This window comes from Amblyomma maculatum, chromosome 1 (assembly GCF_055883805.1).
Source record: "Amblyomma maculatum isolate TAMU_Amacu chromosome 1, ASM5588380v1, whole genome shotgun sequence".
Lineage (NCBI taxonomy): Eukaryota > Metazoa > Arthropoda > Arachnida > Ixodida > Ixodidae > Amblyomma > Amblyomma maculatum.
In genome coordinates this window covers 379,345,662-379,364,492 of record NC_139344.1, presented here as the reverse complement: position 1 = coordinate 379,364,492, position 18,831 = coordinate 379,345,662, and the positions used below count along the sequence as shown (strand labels likewise).

Below are 18,831 nucleotides of genomic sequence, written 5' to 3'. Positions count from 1 at the left end.
CATGTCTGACCAGCCCAGATTTAATTAAGTGAAAAGTGCATTAAGCGATATTGTTCACTTGCACAGCCTCATTTCCTGTTTAATAACAATCACTTCAATATCTTCTCTAGTTATGTGAAGACAGTTGCGAGAATTATTGTAGCTAACGTAATGTTTTGTTTCTATTCGTAATCCTTATAACTGGTTAACACTTTTGAGCGCAATTAAAATGACAATTATTTGCAAGTCTTACCTTGCTTGCACTCCGATCGCACACTGTTCTCCAGCGTGTCCATCTGTAGCTGAATCCGCTTGTACTCCCTTTCTGCCTGCGAGTTCTTGTGCTTGAGAATGGCCAGTGTGACAAGGCTCAGAAGCATAAGTACTGTTCCACCGGCTGCAATGGCTCCCACAGTTTCCGGAGGAAACTCGTAGATCTTGGCTACCTCGTAACGCAGGTAGCCTACTTCATAACGGAGGTTGTTTCCAACACGGACCTGTGCATAAAAAAAAGGGTTGTAAATCATTACTTTCCAGTTGAACACTAGCTTTACACCACCCCTTCCATACGCCTTGTAAAGACGTTATTTCAGCCTAATTTACCTTCAATGCGGATCTTCAAGCTGAATTTATTATGGCCGCACCGTTTACTTTCAACGCTGGACGAAAAGTTTAGGATGTGGAACCCAATAGCTTCAGCATATGAGACCAATAACCCCTAAACAACTTCCAAAACTAGTAGCAAACGAGTTTTAATAGTCATGTTATTGCAAATACTACGCTTTACTGTTCCATTATAGGAGCTCGCATCAAGGCTATTCGTGTTTAATTAGAGAAATGCTCAAGGAACAATTTCAACAACGTAATTTCATGGATGGCAAACAACTTTTATGGCGCCACTAGTATTTTAACAAATGCCGAAATAATTACTACTACTTCGCACCCCTAACAGTGCGCAGAGTGAGTAGTTATTTGAGTGGTTTAATCTGTGTACCCAGCGTTTCCTTCTTGTGCGCAGTTCCACTGAAGGAGTCAGATCATACGCAACGATTTGCGCGAAGAGAGAGAGAGAAAAAAAAAAGACTAGCGTAATACGTTAACCTTACTCTCCTATTTCTGATGTACTCTCAGAAGTACGCGACAACAGCCACAAGGGGTTAAGTAAAAAAACAAAATGCAAGCTTACCACGACAACAGGCAAGTCCACCTCAGTCCGATGGCCAATTTCGTCAGTGCTCGGCGGCTGTACGTCAGGTGGAGTGCAGACAAGCTGACTCATGCTGAGCGAGGTCAAGTTGCACGGTCTCGTTCCGATAGTGACATTCACTTCGGATTCGGTCGTTGCCAGTCGCAGGCTCTCCCCCTGAACGAAAGGGAGGAACAAAGTTTGATTTTCCCATCTGAGGTTCCAGTACTGATTGCATCTTTTTAGGGGTCGCCATTTTTGCCGTTGCCGGTGCAACCGACCGAAAGGGAGTCACAAGTCACGAGGGAGTAACGAAACAAAGAGAGTTTTTCAGAAGAGGAGGAAGATCCAAGAGCTCTGCGCCGCTACAGTGAACTAGAATATATTCTAGTTCTCTGTAGCACCACTTTTTCGTGGCTCTTGTTTCTCTTCTTCTGTGCTTAAGAAAAATAAGAATGTTTTTAACTGCACGTATATACATACAAGCATGTCTCAAATTCTTTTCCTCAATAATTAAAATAACGCCCTCTTCTCTGACACACATTGTGCGTAGGTCACAAAACAAAATGAACAAGGTACTGTGCGCACTCTTTTTGCGTTCTGATGGAGAACTCCCGCTCTACTCGCATGTTTATTCACCGGAGGGGGTGGGGTGGCAGAAACAGTTGGAAGAGAATTACTTTTCCGCGGCGTGCTAAATGGTCTGGACACCTAGACCTAGGTCAAACAAAAAAGCCGTTCCGTTCTTGCCCAACGGGTCGTGCCCCGGTAGCAATACGTTGCATTCTTCCCATAACTACATACGTTATCAGTGCAGGAAACGACTCGAGGCGATGTGCTGCAGACTTTGAACGGCCTATTCAAAGAGACAGGACTTTATATTATAAAGTGGTTCATGAGCGCATGCTACATTGGGGCTCTCAGATTGATTCACAAAAAAGCTAGTCATTCCAGTCGACGCCGATTTTAATAGGAAAAGTTGAACTAATTATGGTATGCATAGAAAGCTAAGTAGGATCACGCGATCAAGCCGTTGAAACCCCATTAGCCCAAACTGGTACAATAGAGTCTACATTTATGCCTGTGACGCAGATACTACGTAGTCAGGCTGTATTACATAGCGCCCGGTGTCACTGATCTTCACACTGATGTTCTTCGCCTGGCGTCAGATGATCCTCCCGTGTGCCACTCTTTTCATTATTAGTACACAAGCTCTATCACCTTTCTAAAAAAAAGAGTTCGCGCTTCTTCACACATTTACCAAAACTCGGAAAATATGATGGCGCAAAAACATGTCTAAATTGATCGCCCAGCGCTAAACCCTTCATAGGCGCGGAAATAAGTCATTGCCTCAATAGCGCCAGAGCGCCAGAGTGTGCAACATAAGAAACTCAACTTTAAATGTTACAGACAATAACGGCAATCTTATTTTAAGCACAACTAATACGTATAAAATATAACCAAATTTATTGTCAAAGTTTTATACGATGTTAGCATGCTCTCTAGAAGCAAGCTATTACAAAACCTTACATATGAGAGCAACTTATCGGGAGCAGCCATGTCGTATAAATAACATATACTGTAGAAACAGCCAGCCCAAGTATTTCAATACGTAATTAGCAAATAAATAGCGACAGTCGGAAAAAAGAACACCGCAAGGTATAAAAAAAGGCTAATCGACTCATAATCGAAAAATTAAGGCGGTTTGCAATATCATATAAAAATGCTCCAAAGCATTTCAGGCACGAATATAACTGCCTTTTAGGGTAATGTCACTACAACAAACCTCGATGACAAGCGGCTCTCCCTTGTAAAGCTTGACGCCGTCGTTGTCGAAGGGGAAGAATCGTGGGTCTGAAACGTAGGTGAGGTCGGAAGCCACGTCCGGGTAGAACTTGTTCAACTCCTGCACTGAGCGCACGTCGTCCATGATGAAGCCTATGCGGAGCCTCATGGCGTCCAGTTGGTCATCATCCGACTCGGTCTTGGCCGCGGTGTTCCTCTGATGTTGTCCCCTGGCCACCGCGTGTGCGACTACGTCCGCGCTGTCTCCCTGCTCGGCATCATCGTCAAAAGTGCTGCCGCCCCTCTCTGGGTTCCGCACAAGTACGGCAGGCGAAGGACAGACCATGACCGACGCGTTCAACACGTGGCATGACTGCAACGCCAAGAAAAGGTTTTATGAGAAGACTATTGCTGTAAAATAAATTCAAATGACGTGTTTGGCTCACTGGAAGGAAGGGATGTTTTTTAAGGATCGTGTTCTTCAGCCGAGTGGGACGTACCGAAACCAAAACAAACCAGTAGAAAATTTTCTGACGGGATTATTCCCCTTTGCCTGCAGCAGTTGCCCACAGACAACGCCCATACGGATCGCTAGACTATGAAGTACTTCTACGATTAGGGTGATGTCTTCTCGTGCAGTTCTGGCTCTCCATGATGTCTATAGAATTCGCCACTCCGATGTCTAGCGAGACATGTTTCCGCCGATATGTTACGTCCTCCACTCGGTTTTTTTGAAAGAAGGAAGGAAAGTATACGCATTGTTCTGCACTATATAAATTGCTGGTTTGTTAACGTGTTAGTTGCAGCAATAATCTTGGCACAGCATGTCGAAGAGTTGTCTCCTTTCGGGCCCTTATACAGTGCTATGATATACAAATACTCAAGCCTACGTTGCAGTTTTTCCTTGTGACAACTCTGCATTGACTCCAAAATTCAGCAGGCTCATTGAAAGATGTATCCGAGATAAATTTAAACCATCACTATTTCCTTCGGAAAAACAAAATAAACATTTGAGGCACTCAATCTTACAGAAAGAAGACCACTGAAAATGGTAAATGGTGACTTTCAAACACTAGCAATGCATGCAGCCAAGATTAGACAAAGGGGAGAAGCGCTGCAGAAATGCCGTGCGACCTGTTAGGGGAAACATGCCTGTGGTAAACAGGCAGGGTATGTAACGTTCATCGATGATGGACTTACCGGTGACCACATTAAACTAAACGTACGTAGGAGACCTTTGTCTCCTTAGTGTCAGTGTGTATACGTCGCACAATGCCGTATTCCCTCTGTGCTAACGCATAACTACAGTGCGTCGTTTTTACTGCAGCCTCCGGTTTTGAAGCTTGGGCTGCCAAAAGCATCGCACCCAAGCATGTTTGCTCGGTTGAATAATCCAGTTTCGATTAACCAAATCAGGTTTCATTAGCAGCACTAAATACCAAAACAAAATGGCCTCTGTCATTGCCTTCTTATTTATATATATTTAAGTAGTCAAAAATATGTTCTTTACTTTGAAACATATCCTTAAAATTGCTAATCATATTTATAAAACATAATCATCCTACTTCAGGAAACGAGCGATGTTAGCACTATTTCAATCTATAGGTGAAACCAAAAAATGATATATTTCAGCCAAATTTCGATTTACAGTCAGCGTGTACTGAAAAAACGACTCACCGTTTCGTTAATTTGCCGAAAACTGTTGAAAACTGCCATTCGAGGTTGCTGGATGGATGTCAGGTTGGTTCCGTAGATGTGAATATGCCTTCCACCACTGAAAGATATTGTTAAGCGGAAAGAGAGACACTCATCCCTCACACTATCTTAGCAGCAAGTTTTGCCACAAGCTAGCACATATTTGGCGTAAATTTTGACACGTATATTAACAGAAAGCAGTTTATACTTTATGCACGAATAACGGGCTCACGTTTTAAAGAGTCAGTAATTTTCCAAGTGGTAGAATGAAGCTCACATTTCTAGTTCCTGTTTCGTATGTCATCTACTAGCCTTAGCTTTCGTATGATTTAATTAAAATATATGGATGTATTAGAGGAGTTTGAATAAGGTACTAGATTGAATATGTCTCCGCAAGTTTTGCTACATAATTCTGTGACTCAGTGTTTAAGCTTGGTTTGTTATGAAGCAAATACAACTCGTAGAAGGAGATATTTTCCACGAGCCACATCTTGACCAATGTCAAAAATTTCAAGAATACTACTACTGATTTTGTATGCCCCTCCTCTCCGAAATGCCTCTGGCCTTGAGAGTATTGAAAATAAATAAATATCAAAAGAGGTTATTCGGTGCTGGCAAAATGATGTATGAATGAATATAAGGCAATATATATCCGTTTGTTTTAAGAACAACACCACTTACTAACACCATATTTTGCGAAAACAGACTGTTTTAAATATTCCTTGTTGTTGTTTTTTTCGCGGACGATATCTGATTGAAATAATGTTATGTGATTCTCGTAGTTTAATAACACTTGTCACATCGTACGCACATTTCTCTTCATTGTTCTGTATTTTTATGTATATTGATAAATGCCTGTCCTGCTTGGGCCCTAACACTGGTCTGCAGTATGTACTAAATAAAAAAAAAATAAAACAACGCGCGTATTCATGAGAAGCACTTTTTCAGCAAGACATAGGGGTTTGGGGTAGTGGTGCAGACGTCAGGCGACAACACGTTATAAGTTACAGTTTTTCGGCATTTACAATTACCTTGCAGAAGGTGCCATGTAAATGACGCCAAATCCCGGTATCGTGATGCCTAAAGTGATGAGAAGAAGCAGCATAGAAGAATTCTAACAGCTTCTTATCAACCTGTCCTGTTACAAAATGCCCACCTGAGAAAGCTTTTCAGTGGCTGAATCTTGAGCAAGGAAGGATCCTCAGTGTAGAAGAAAGGATTGTTCAGTGTAAGGTTGGCGCCGTCAATGCGTAGAATTAGCTGGGAGACCTGGTACGACGGGTACGGAGATCTCGATGTCCGGCAGCTGATCTGACTGCTGCTGGCGAGAGACCTAAAATAAACAAAGGAAATATACATTCTTAGGTACTGGTATTATAACCTGCGCAACTGTAACTCGAAAATTATAAATATCTCCCGTTTTTCTTAAATAGACACAAAAAAATCTGAAGCTTTTTTGCCAAGTTATATCGCTACAGCATGTTGCTATGTGTGCATCAAAACGAGAAAGGTCAAACGGTTAGAACTATCGACAGTACAAATCCAGTATCGCTTTCTCGCTTTGGGACGGTAAACCTCATAAATAACACCAAGCAGTCTCGATTTCTGTCGCAAAGCTTAAAGAAAAATGTTTCCCGTGTATAGGACAGTATGAGCTAAAGACAAAAACAGTAAGACGCAGGAAAACCTACTGTGCTTGTCCGCAAAACACCTCATCACAACGATTCCTGGCGGATATCCCATAGGGCCCTCACATGTGTACCAATGGGCCCAAACCACGGCTAATTGACGTGAGCTTATGGAACTAAGCCCTAGTAATTCTGCGTAATGCCTCATTAAAAACAAGCCACCGTGGCGACACTCACTTAGGGGCTCTATATTGTTTAAGCGGGGCTGAACATTTCGTGCAAGTTACGACGCTCTCCTGGCCGTCTTGACAACGACAATTTAAGTGCATTGTGGTATATTTAGCGCTCAAGAAGCATAACACATTGTGAAGTCATTTAGCATGAGCTAGTCAAAGTTTCACAGCTACGTTTCGAAGTAAGTTTTTCTTTAAGAACATCGGCAGTGACAGACGCATTCAGGTGCGATGGTTTTTAACATGAAAATAATTTACTTCCGATAAAATGTAAATGGCGGCCCAAAGCCTGAGAGCAACTTCGTTCATTGTCCCGCTATGACAAAAGTGTGCACTCTATAGAGCTACGCCTAATCCGAAGAAAATAATCAAATTACCCCAAACAAAACCGCCGTCTATTTTTCGCCTATAACGATGCGGAGGAGTGAGAATACGCGAAATAGACGCGAATGTAACCGTGCAGAGTGAGACCTGGCGGCTGAGAATGCAGCGGCGGCGTTCTATTCCGTCTGTAGCGGACGGGATGGGCGCCGTCTTTTTGTGAGCTGTAGCCACGCAAGATTCTCAAAGAACGCAACGCAGACTGCGTCGGAGCGCGTATGTACGTTCCTCTGCCACAGAGCTTGCGCTTGTTTCATGTGCATTACTGTCCCCACAAGCTTCTCGCTTGCGCTAATTCGTTGTTGTTGACGCACAGCGAATACTGTCTGCTAATCCAGGGGCTAATATAAAGGCATATAGGCTAGCTTCGAGAACTTCCGTATACATAAACGCCATCACAGCGCTGCTTGCATTCGTGTAATGGCCAAAACGAAGATGCATATAACATCGCTTACGCAAAGAGAGGTCATTTGTTGTCTGATGTTAACCCACTACATAGGTAAAAATAAATTTATCACTGGTGCATACTCTCGCGAACAATTGTAATGAGTGCTGGAGAGTGCAACGGGCATTCGCACTTCGTCTACCAATGAGCACGTTTGCTGCTATCGCCGCCGCTGTGTTGCATAGTCTGTTGGGGGCGCAAGTCAGCCCAATAAAGATTTCACTTGGCACAACGTCAGTCTGTTTGATTTGTGCCTTAGCCATTGTCACCACCACGTGACAATACTTTTGTCACCACCACGTGACAATACTTAGCCTCATAGAACACAGCCTTATATAAGTACAGGCGAATATATGTCAGATAGACGTCCCCTATCCAATTTTCAGAAAATAAAACTCTTTATCATCGCTACAACTAAGTTATCGACGCTACCAACAAGAGGGCCCCAGACTATTTCAGGCTTCTTAACTGTAGCTTTCCGTTTCGGGTTCGTTCCTGTAGAACTTATGTGAAGGATAAATAAAACTAAAAATATTTAATCAACATAAAGATAGAACGACTTATTTATCTTTCATTGCACATTGCCGTCGCTGGAAGGATGAGTTTATTTTCAAGCTTTATCGTCCCGTCATCCTCTGTTTCGTCACAGGCGCGCTGCTTAGTTTTCTTTGCGCGCCTTTCTAAGCAAGTCAGTAGAAGTGCGCAAGAAAGTGCGCGAGAGCGTATTTTCGAGCGTCAATGCTCCGTCAGCAAAGTGCAGGTCGATGTAGGTGTACCTGGTTCGGAGCGGTCAGAGTGCGGAGGAAGATGGGTGTCCCTTCTCTGACCGAACGAAAACTCGTGCGGTAGGACATTTTCCGTCCACTGTGAGGCCTTAATCAAATCTTGAAGCGGCGCACCTCTGGGCAAATGGAAGGTCTCCCTCCCCGAATTCCAATTTTGCCTGCTTCCATCTTTTTATTTCTGAAATTTGTTTCCTTTTTCTAAATCTCGATTCCGAAGCTCCGGCACTCGTCTGCGCGCCTTGCAACGCGGGTCCAGACTCCTCCATTCCGTCATCTGTTGATTCTCGGTACGCGACGTGACTAGACTTGTCATCGAGCACGAAGCAAAGAACCTTTTAACGAAATTGACCGACTTGTCTTTTTGAACGCCGCTCATTACTTGCGCTTTGTTTTTATAGCGTACTTTCCCTGTTCGCTTCCTCTGTTGACCATCTCCGTGGTGGTGCTGAAGCTATACCAGCACTTTTTCATCAAAAGCGCGTTCCGCACTACCTTGTCCATGAGGTCAAGTGCAGGTGTCCTTTTGTTGCCGATGGCATGCAGCGCACGGGTTTGTGCGTAAATTCCGTATTTAAAACATGTAATTTATTGATTAAAAACCAGAAATTCAGATATATTTCACAACGCATTTTTAACAGTTACTTTTAACTGATAACCTCGCCTAATTACTGCTTGCCAGTGGGCTCTGCTGATGACTAGGTGACATAAATCGGGTAACGTGATAGTTGAGCTACTTCTGGCGTAAAGATTAGGACTCCTTGCGGTCGGCCTCATCACACACGATTTTTGCGCAGGTACACGGAAAAACAGACGTGTCACTCGGAGCACATCAATACTTCCCTGAAGAGAACGGACTGGCTTTCGCACCAAGAAATGTTCCTAATAGAAACATTGAATGAGTAAGAGTAGACTCAGCTGTGTTGATGCGCACCAGAATCCTCCAGAACAACTTATGCACAGCAGCAGTGGCTGAATAGTAGTAAACTGTCGAACTAACAAGTATTGGAGGTGCTGGGCTTTAGTACTAGCGAGCAGCAACGAGTCTGCACTTAGTTGCTCGTTTTAGTTTTCTTTTCAGGTTTAAATGCGTGGCAATGGCGTAGCCTGCCATCGAAACAAACTGTAGCGAACCTAGGCTTCTAGGTCCTCGCCATTGTCGAAATGAATACGAAGCCTCCCTCCACTATATATCGCGCAACTCGTACACTCTTTACCGGCACACTTTAGGTGAGCTAATAACTTTTATTTAAAGACAAACTGCTACGTACAGAGTCAGTCATGCTTATCTAGAACGCTCACTCTGTGTTGAGAGGATGTAATAAAGCAAGATTCTAAACCTACTCACCTTTCGTGCTACTTCCCGCGATAGCGAGAGTCCGTATAGACCCGCGAACACCACAGGAAAGTTCTCTTTGCCACATTTTTGGAATCCTTAGTAACATTTGACTATCTTTGTTCGGCGGTGAGTTCGTGGGTTCTATAAGTAAGCGCGTTCGCCTGTATACACATAACCCGAGCGTTGAACAGCAGACAGATTTTTTGAGAGTGAACAATAGCATGGATCTCAATTGCTTGCATATATTTGCGTTAATTTTGCTGACGAAGCCAACTATCCATGTTTTACTATTTTGACATGCATTAGATGATCTTGGCTCGAGAATCCGCTGTAGCGCGAGATGTCGTCATCAATTGACGCTAAGGGTTGCTTATGCACCAAGAGCATAAAGGCAACACTTTCGGATGAACGAATCCCAGCGACTTCTCTCAGCTCATGTCGGCTTGGATTAGCTTCGACCTTTGAAATAAGCTTGGATATAAGCTCTCACCTTTCTACGTGGCACACGATGTCGTCCAGGTAGACGCTGACGTGGCTGCCTACGTTGAGGTTGGTCCCGTTCAAATAGAGACGAGTCCCGCCAGATTGAGGTCCTACCCGAGGCTGCACTCCAGTTAGCTCCACTGGCTGCAAAGAAAAAAAAAAGGAAAACAAAAAGAAAGGACACCAATGTAAGTTTTCTTACCTATAATATTAGTAAACGCAGTTAGACTGCACACTCAAATAACTGTCACCAGGAGCCCTTTTTTTCTCTGCTTTCGCCTGTGTATACCTGAAAGTGCTCATTTAATTTCACCGGAAACACAGGTAGTAAGAACAGGTAGATAACTGTGATGATGACGCTGATGATGACGATATTCTGAGTCATGCTGTTGTTTGTTGGAATGTTTGCATCGGGTTAAACTGTATCGTAATTTCTAACTGACGTTCGACGGAGATTGTTGATCATGGACGGTTAAACCCTATTGTCCATCAGCATGTGCGTCTTAGTGGTTTAATTATACATATTAAAGACCTTAGCGATAAGGTGCCTAAATGGTGCTAGCGGTCCGAGGCTTTCCTTTCACATATTATTCATTTTGTATTGTGAGGAATGTCATCTCCCCAGTCGTCTCTATGCCGTGGATATATTGGCAACCGTGAGGCATTAAGTGCAAATAGTAGTGTTATTTAAATAACGCGCAAAACTGATAACAATTCTGCTTGTATAGATTGTTACTGAAAAAAAAAAAAAAAACACCCAAACGGAAATAAAGTCGGAAACCCTTAACCTCCATTCAACGCATGTGAAACACATTCCCCTCCCTCTCCAGACTTTATTATTACCGTTAATATATTCCTCTATTGATTTCAAAGCTTACATGAGCATAAGACATTGTGTGCATGGGAGGGGGGGGGGGGGAGGGCAAAGATTATGTAGCTATATATTATAAACTGCAAAAATCAAACGCAAGCTTCAAGAGAAGAGAGAAATACGAACAGGCAATTAGTTTTTTTGCCACGAAGATGTGCCAAAAACGTTTTGTAGATAATAACATGAAGGCGCGATGAAGGCGAAGGAGGAAAGAAAAAAGAGATGTACACTAATTCCAAGAAGCGTTGCGAACGATACGAAGGCTCATTCTTTACACCAACGCCACCACCAGTGCACAGTACGGCGCTCCGTCCGCAACTGCCTGGCGTGAAAAGGCACAACGAGTGCATTGTTGGCAGCACAGGCGCAGCCGGCGACAGCCTGACGCACGAACTTGTCGATACACAACAAAAGATGCTGTCAGCGGGAGCACCGGAAAGAGGGACCAGTGACGCGAGCGCGTCGGAATGCGCTAGGCTAGTCCGCCTCGTTATGTGTGTGTCCCTCTTAACGAGGCGGCATTCACGCCTCGTTCGGCAACGTTAACGAGTTCAAGCGCCGGAGAAGAAAAGACGTGTGCCATGCGGAAAAGTTTCTTTTTTTTTTTTTTTTTGCACCAGACTTTTCTCAAACGACGAATGCGCCCGCTCTCCGAGCTTTCAATACAGCTATCGGTCGACAGGACGTAACATCACTTTCCTTCTCTCCTATTTCATTCTTATTACTCGCTGCCACGAATGGCTGATCCTGGTAATAACAAGGGTGCATATGGCGATACTTTACCGAATTACATACGTGCGGAAAAAAAAGGGACTGGAATATAAAGTGTGTGTTAGTTATACTTGCCTTGAGAATGTGCTCGGTGACATCGTTAAGCTCTAAAAATGTTTTAATTGAAATAAAATATAGCAGCCGATACATTCAGCGCGTTCATATTTCGAATAGGAAAGAAGCATATGGACGACGTTAATCAGACCTTCTTACCTGATTGAGGTATAGTGTCACCGCAGAAGCTAAGACCTCAGTTGGGCCCCAGTGTGACCACAGTTGACTGTAGTTTTAAAGTTTTACATAAAGAGACACTGCATAACTTACTCAAGTGTTAAGAGCTATTAATTCTTATTAGAAGTAGATTGATTCCTGCCCTGAGTTTACCCAAGCTGTGCAAATGTGTTGGTATCAACTCCTAACGCACGTAGTTATCAATGTGAGGGCAAATCTCTTCGAGTGCATTATTAGAAAAATAAAAGAAACCATGAAATTAGTACGCGTGGCATGGGAAAAACAGGAAGAGCTTGGGTCTACCTGCCGAGTGCATGAACACTGCCACTCGCTCGCGACTCCAACAATTTGTTGTCAAGAACACTTTAGGCGCCGTCACTACGCAGCTGAATGCGCCAAGCGCTCATGCCAGGTGCGCTGACGTTGGCGCCACGCGTTTCCCCACCGCCACAATAGGTCGGCGAAGCGTGCGCTCCAGTAGGCACCTTTTCTGCGCTCGTTGGCGTTCGCGGTTCCTCGTCGAGCTCAAATGCGACCAGCCCGGAACCGCGCGTTCGAGCCGGTCGATACTGCGTACTTCAGAACACGGCGCGCTAGCACTGCTTGTCGAGAGAAGGGCACTCATATACTACCGCAATCCGTCTAAAATATGAGCCTTTTTGAACAAAGCGCCGGAACCTGCCAGACTGGAGCATTTAGCAGCTTTGAAAGCTTGTGATTGGCTGGAGCAGCTAGCCCTTGCGCTAGCCAGTCGCCGATGCAGGTTATGAGTGTCAGCCAATCACGAAATAAGAGCAGGGATGTTCACAGTTGCATTTTCATGTATTTGGTCCTTACTAGCTGAATAAGTGTGGGTCTTCTTAAATACAATACTGGTTTAAACTTTAGAACAGTGCGTAGAAGACACGCAGGAAACCATTTTCGCGCAGGCACCACGATACTAGGAAGCGTTAGGATTGTATCTGGTATACGTGGTTTCACCCCCCCCCCATCATTTCGTTTACGCTCACTCCTTGGTAGCAGTGTGCGTACTACGGCAAGCGGAACTACTTTCTATACAAACTTTTCGTCGACCCCCTCGCGGTAAGCAGGTATGGCAGGAAAAAGTGGCAACATTATAAGAAGCCTGTAAGCGGCCGCAAAGAAATAATCACACCCGGGTGTTGTCTTTCCGGCATGCCTCTGTGCTCAACCCTTTGCCTAAATACACGTACTTGTTACGAAGGCCGAAATGACACGGGTACAACTGTACGTGAAGCGTAGACAACGAGAAAAAGAAAAAAGAAATTCCAGACAGTGACGGACGTAGTAGGTATTAACTTGCGTGGTTATAGTAAAGAAAAAGAAATATACTAACAACTTTCCTGTCAGAAAACGTAGCTGTAAGGTTTAGTTAACTCACACAGTCAGTATTAGACTAACCTAATGATCCAGCGTTGAGAGCCGTTCGAGCCTCAAGATTCCTTTTTTTTTTTTTTAGTCCACATCCATCTTGACATTCACAAATTTTCTTACAGCGCAGACACGACTGCCCATTTCGTTCGGTGAGATTTCACCTTTCGCTGACCACCTTAAGCGCGCACAGAGAGAATTCATTCCTTGTCAGTACGCACAACGCACTTCGAGCAGAGAATACTGAAAAAAAAAAAAAAAAAAACGCAGGGGAAAAGAAGAAAGAGTGGGCAGATCAGATAAGGGTGCCGTGCAGTACTTTTCTAATCTGCCAGAACTGAGCAACCATCAGCGAGGAGCACATGGGTGGTCCATAACCAAGCACGCGCTCTATAAAAAAAAAAAAAAGAAAAGAAAACGAACGCCAAAAGTCGAAGAGAAGAATACACGACGAATTCGCTCATTTTTGCGCTTTTGGCTGCCTGCCCGCAGGCAGCCTTATTTCGTAGGGGCGTGCCAATGGGGCGTTCGCTCGAATCCCAAGCGTGGATGACGGATGACGACCTAGATGGATCGTTCCTTTTTTTACCCTCTTCTTTCCATAGCCTTCCCGAATGAGACGGCCATTCTTCTACACTCGGTGAGCGAGTGCAGCTTATTATTACCGCCTCGCGAGGAGAAGAAAGGAGCCCAATAGGCCGCATCGCCAATGAGAGCCTTTCTCACCCACGTGTCTTTTTTTTTTTCCTCACCACCAACGGGGCGCGACCACTGATTTCTTCGAGAAGAATGAGAGCGTAGAAAACGACAAAAAAAAAAAGAAAACATCGATGGGCCCACTGTTTCGCATCTCTTGTTCGCTGGTCTAGGAAGTTCGTACGGAGCTGTTCTTTTGCGCCGTCGGAGGAAGCTTAGAACGTAAAGGAAGGATCAGTATGCGCTGATATGCCGATGACAGAACCTGCGCCCGGGCACGGCTTTCATGGCTAGCATGCTCGATGCCCTCCCGGCGATCCTGGCTTGTGGCAGCGAGAAAGATGACGCGTTGATTGCTTCACGGTTTGGCTGCGAGGTTATGCTATTGGATGTGCGCTAAAGCTGATGAGCGAAATTACAAAAGCTGGGCTTGTTTTGGGCGAAGTTTGGTGTTAGCAGCGGAGAAGGGTGAAGTATTTATATGAGCGTAGAGAGTGCCGCGTATGAAAGATTATGAAAGGTGATTACTACCTAAGGTCACTCTTGAATGGACGTTGGGCGATGATTGAGAAGAAGGATGATGCTCGAGTGAACGATGGTATTCGTTATTTCCTGTCGACTCCCGTCAAATTGGGCGCACGTGCACAATACGGCCTCGTGAGTGATGACAGCCAACCACAGCCCATGCTTGCCCTCGTAGAGGCTCTGTATTAGTAGTTCCCCAAAGTCCACAGCAGTTCATCATAGTCTCATTTATATTACATGGCACCAGCAGCTGAACAAGAAGAGCACGAATCTCTTTTCGTGCATTGCATTCATATTTTGAGCAGTGGAAACAGAACAGCGCGCTATTTTGTTCGCTTCAAGGTTCCTTTTTCTTTTTTTTTCTAATCTTCTTTTTTTTTTCTTTTTTTTTCTAATCATATATGTGTGTTAAAAAACATGAGAATAACACAAAAATGCATCAAACTATACCTTAAGCTCGGCTAAAGAAGTCATCTATTTGTCCTAAGCTTCGAAGAATGCTCTTAATGTATCCTAATATATTATTGCACAGAAAAGAAGACACTTATTGCATTTGGTCATGATGAAATCGTTGCATTATGATTCACAGCAGATTACACACACACACACACACACACACACACACACACACACACACACACACACACACACACACACACACACACACACACACACACACACACACACACACACACACACACACACACACACACACACACACACACACACACACACACACACACACACACACACACACACACACACACACACACACACACACGCACACACACACGCACGCACACACACACACACACACACGCACGCACGCACGCACAGACACTCACAAGCGCTGCCTACCTGTTTCAACGAGTTCGCGCGCTGCTTCATATAGCGCCTCGTTTCCCTATAAGATTGAGCCAGCCTCGAAACCGATGAGGAGCTAACCCTTTTAATTGCGCATAGAGAGAGACGCACAGGTCGCACGTGCAGCGCTTTTAAAAGAACGACGGCATGTTGCGGCTTGTGCCGGATGGCGCGAATCGTCCGCTACATCTTTTATCGCGACGACAAGCTCGCGTCGTTCGGGCGCCATGTGGTACACAGTTCGAGGAATCGAGCAAAGAGAGTGAATAGGACGGTAGAGAGGGGGACTAGAGACGTGTCAAGAAAAGGATGCGTGAACCGCGGACGAGAAATGAATTTTCGACCCCCCCCTCCTTTTATATCTGATCGCTGATAGGGAGCATCGAGAACGCCCATCATGACGGGGCCCAAGCGAGCGCGTATCACGTGACCGAGAACAAAAAAGCGCCCGCCAACGTTTTGCCGCCAGTTGCGCGGGGAGAGGCGGCCCACGATGTTGATGCTTCCTCATCCTCTTCGGGCCGAAGGGAAGCGAACTTCGCTCTCGCTCTCCTTCCGCGCTTCGTGACAGGAACAATTAATGAGCCATTTATCATGGCTGCGTTCCGGCTCGTCCCCGCTCACCTCAGGCTCGTTCCCCGCAGATCCCTTGGGCACACTGGCTCCGCAGAGAGTTTAAGCTTCCTGCCATACCCCCCTCCGACCCAACCACCTTCACCGAAACCCCAGAGCAAATTTCCACCTTTTTTTGTTTGTTTGCCCCCTCATCTCGTATATTGCCTTCCAAGCCACACCGCCATCTTCGTTCCAACCCTCCGGGCTCAACGGAACCAGGGATAAAGTTTCTGCGGGAACCCACCCACGGTAGCGAAGCGTTACTGTATACACGGGAAGCAAACGTCGACATGAAGCTCTCGCAGCGCAGTTACCTCCGGCTTCCCAAAAACTGCTCAAGCGTGAGAAGATATTCGACGAAGGGGATATCTCTCGCCGCGCGTCGCAGGGGCCGGCCTCGTATACGAGGCGAAGCGCTTGCACGGCTGAATACTTTCTAATATTTCCTACCGCGTGCTATGAACACTGAAAGTCGCCGGAAGTTGGCGCTTCCGCCTCTGCCCTAACTTCCGCCTTGGCTTAAGACGTCGTTAACGTTGTATTTATCGCCACGGTGGTCGACTCTTTTGCTGCTGCAAATTTGGTGCCAATAGTTTTTACTGCATATCAATGGCACCTTTTGTACTTTTAGTGTGTCTTCACATTTCCACATTAATTTCTGCATTTCGAATGAAGTTTTAGCTTCATCCGCATATATCTTATATTGCTTGTAATTTGAAAGCTTCGCAAACTTTTATATGCAATCTTCTGGAGAGAGCGCGCTATTTCTGTTCTGAGCCCATAATAGTGGTATGCTGAGAAATCATGGCGGCGTCAGGGACCTTAACTGGGTGATGTCGCCTTGCGAAAACGTAAGAGTATGTTTGGAGACAATTTCTTTTATATAAACAGCACAAAGGCCGAAGGATGACAGAGAAATATGAAACGTGCACTCTCTGCCTCCCATTGAACTTCGACCCATGCGTTCTTTGCGACGAGAATGAACAAAAGACTCGATCAGCTGCAGAGTTGTTTTCCCACATTAAAAATGTAGTATACTCGCGAATGCGGTAACAATAAATTTTGGCTCATTATCGTTACTGAATGAATAAATGCATTCGCAACAACTTAATGCAAAGCCTTTGCGAGTGCCACCATTGCGAAAGTTCTCCACCTTTTGTCTGAGTACTCTGTCACCTGCTAACCAAGACTTTTGGTACGAAGAGCAGCCACCTGACGCTGCTCACGTTTGATAGGAGGTGATATGGAGAGGGGAAGATCTGTTCTCCTTGTAGGAAAAGATGAAAGAGATAAATGCATAAATACAATCAAAATCTATATATAGCGAAATATACGAATATAATGAAACAGCCATTAATATATGAGTGAGGTGTAAAGAAATTCATAGACAAACAGGGCTTAGATGCAACAAAACACTGATACAGAGAAAGACATGGATATAACGAATAGCGGGATATGTCGAAACACTCGGGTACAACGAAAGTCACGGATTGAACAAATGTATCTTTTGTGGTCCTCATTACTATATAAGCGGAGTCAAAAAGGTGTATGCTTTCGCATTTCCTCCGCACATGTGGAACAGATCGCCCTTTTTTATATTTTGATGAAGGAGGAAATAAATCTATGAATTCAAAAAGAAATAGTTTTGTGCGCAGATGCTGAGATTGACAAAACACGAAAGAGAGAAGAAATGTCGCATCTTATAAATAAAAAAAAAACGTCCACCTATCGAAGTCATACATCACTGCAACAGCTGTATACGCATGGCACATTTCAAATTCAACGATGTTGCAACTTACTATGAGTCAAGGTGAAATCCTATGTATCTCTTTCTTCAAAACCTTGATTCCATCTAGGACATCTGCCAGACCATGCCGCTTCATCTCACCATACATCTTTTCTTTTCTTTTTTTTTTCCCCCTAGAGTGCAAGATCGCTCTAAGGCGGTTTTCCAGAACTACATGTGTGCTTGCTCCCACACTCCTCTAGCCCCGTCACTGGAATTAAAAATTTAGTGGCTCGTTTATTCTTGAACTCACGCGCCGACGGGGATAAATTATAAATAAAGTACCGCAAAGGTAGAGTAGAGAAACATCACGAATTGGGGGGATGGGGGGGGGGGGGGGGGGGGGGGGGGGGCAGGCATCGTTTTTTTCTGCTTTCTTTTCATCTTATTCGTCTTCTACAAGATTACATTCTACGACGTTGAATAACGCATAGCGGTGTTGGTCCCGCGCTGTCTTCGCGCTCGAAATTGGATTCCCGGAGACCTCGCTTGCGAGCGCGTCTGTCCCGCCGTGGCGTCCCAATAACACAGGCACAAATTTGCGCGCCGTCCGGATCATGCTAAATCGGCTTACAAAAAAAAAAAAAAAGACTAAAATAAAGTCAACCCGCCGTGCACAGAGTGAAGCAGGCCGCGCATCGAATTAAAATGTATGCAAATCCGGCTTGCTTCTGCTGTACAGGCGAACGACTGAGCCACTGGACCGTCGGAATTGAATTTCGCCGTGGAGTTCCTGACTCGACGGCGAAGGTCGGCCTCTGCACCACTGTACATGAGCCCACGAGCAAAATGGTAAGCCAGCCCAGCGCGGGTTATGAGGGCGAGGCTGGGAGATGGCAAAAACAACGATGGGTCCCTGCCTTGAACGGGCCACATTTCCCGGCGAGAAATAAATTCTAATGCTCGTAAACAATCAAACAATAACGGACATGGAAGATAATGCACCGAGCCGTACTTCCGTTCGATGTGCGAGGCGAACAAAAGTAGAAGTTCCGCTGAGCGCCGACGCGAGGAATTTAGGAGATGAGCCACTCGTTTCGTATCAGCAAACTTTCAATGTTCTCAGACACCTTTGGATTCTTCGGCCATTTTTGCTGCATTATAGTAGATGTGTAGGATTGGTATTTTTTGCAGCGTTAGCTAC

At 44.9% G+C, this 18,831-nt stretch overlaps 1 protein-coding gene across 1 annotated transcript in view; it reads right to left on the bottom strand.

Moving 5' to 3' along the window:
• The window catches only part of LOC146208335 (plexin-B-like), a 115,744-nt gene that overhangs the window by 22,268 nt on the left and 74,645 nt on the right, over positions 1–18,831 (bottom strand). The window contains exons 17-22 of the mRNA XM_084592785.1: positions 9,944–10,080; positions 5,802–5,978; positions 4,628–4,724; positions 2,952–3,323; positions 1,166–1,342; positions 233–476 (exon numbers count right to left, since the gene is read on the bottom strand). Coding sequence (XP_084448911.1) covers positions 233–476; positions 1,166–1,342; positions 2,952–3,323; positions 4,628–4,724; positions 5,802–5,978; positions 9,944–10,080 — 1,204 coding nt within the window. The remainder of the gene's footprint in view (positions 1–232; positions 477–1,165; positions 1,343–2,951; positions 3,324–4,627; positions 4,725–5,801; positions 5,979–9,943; positions 10,081–18,831) is intronic.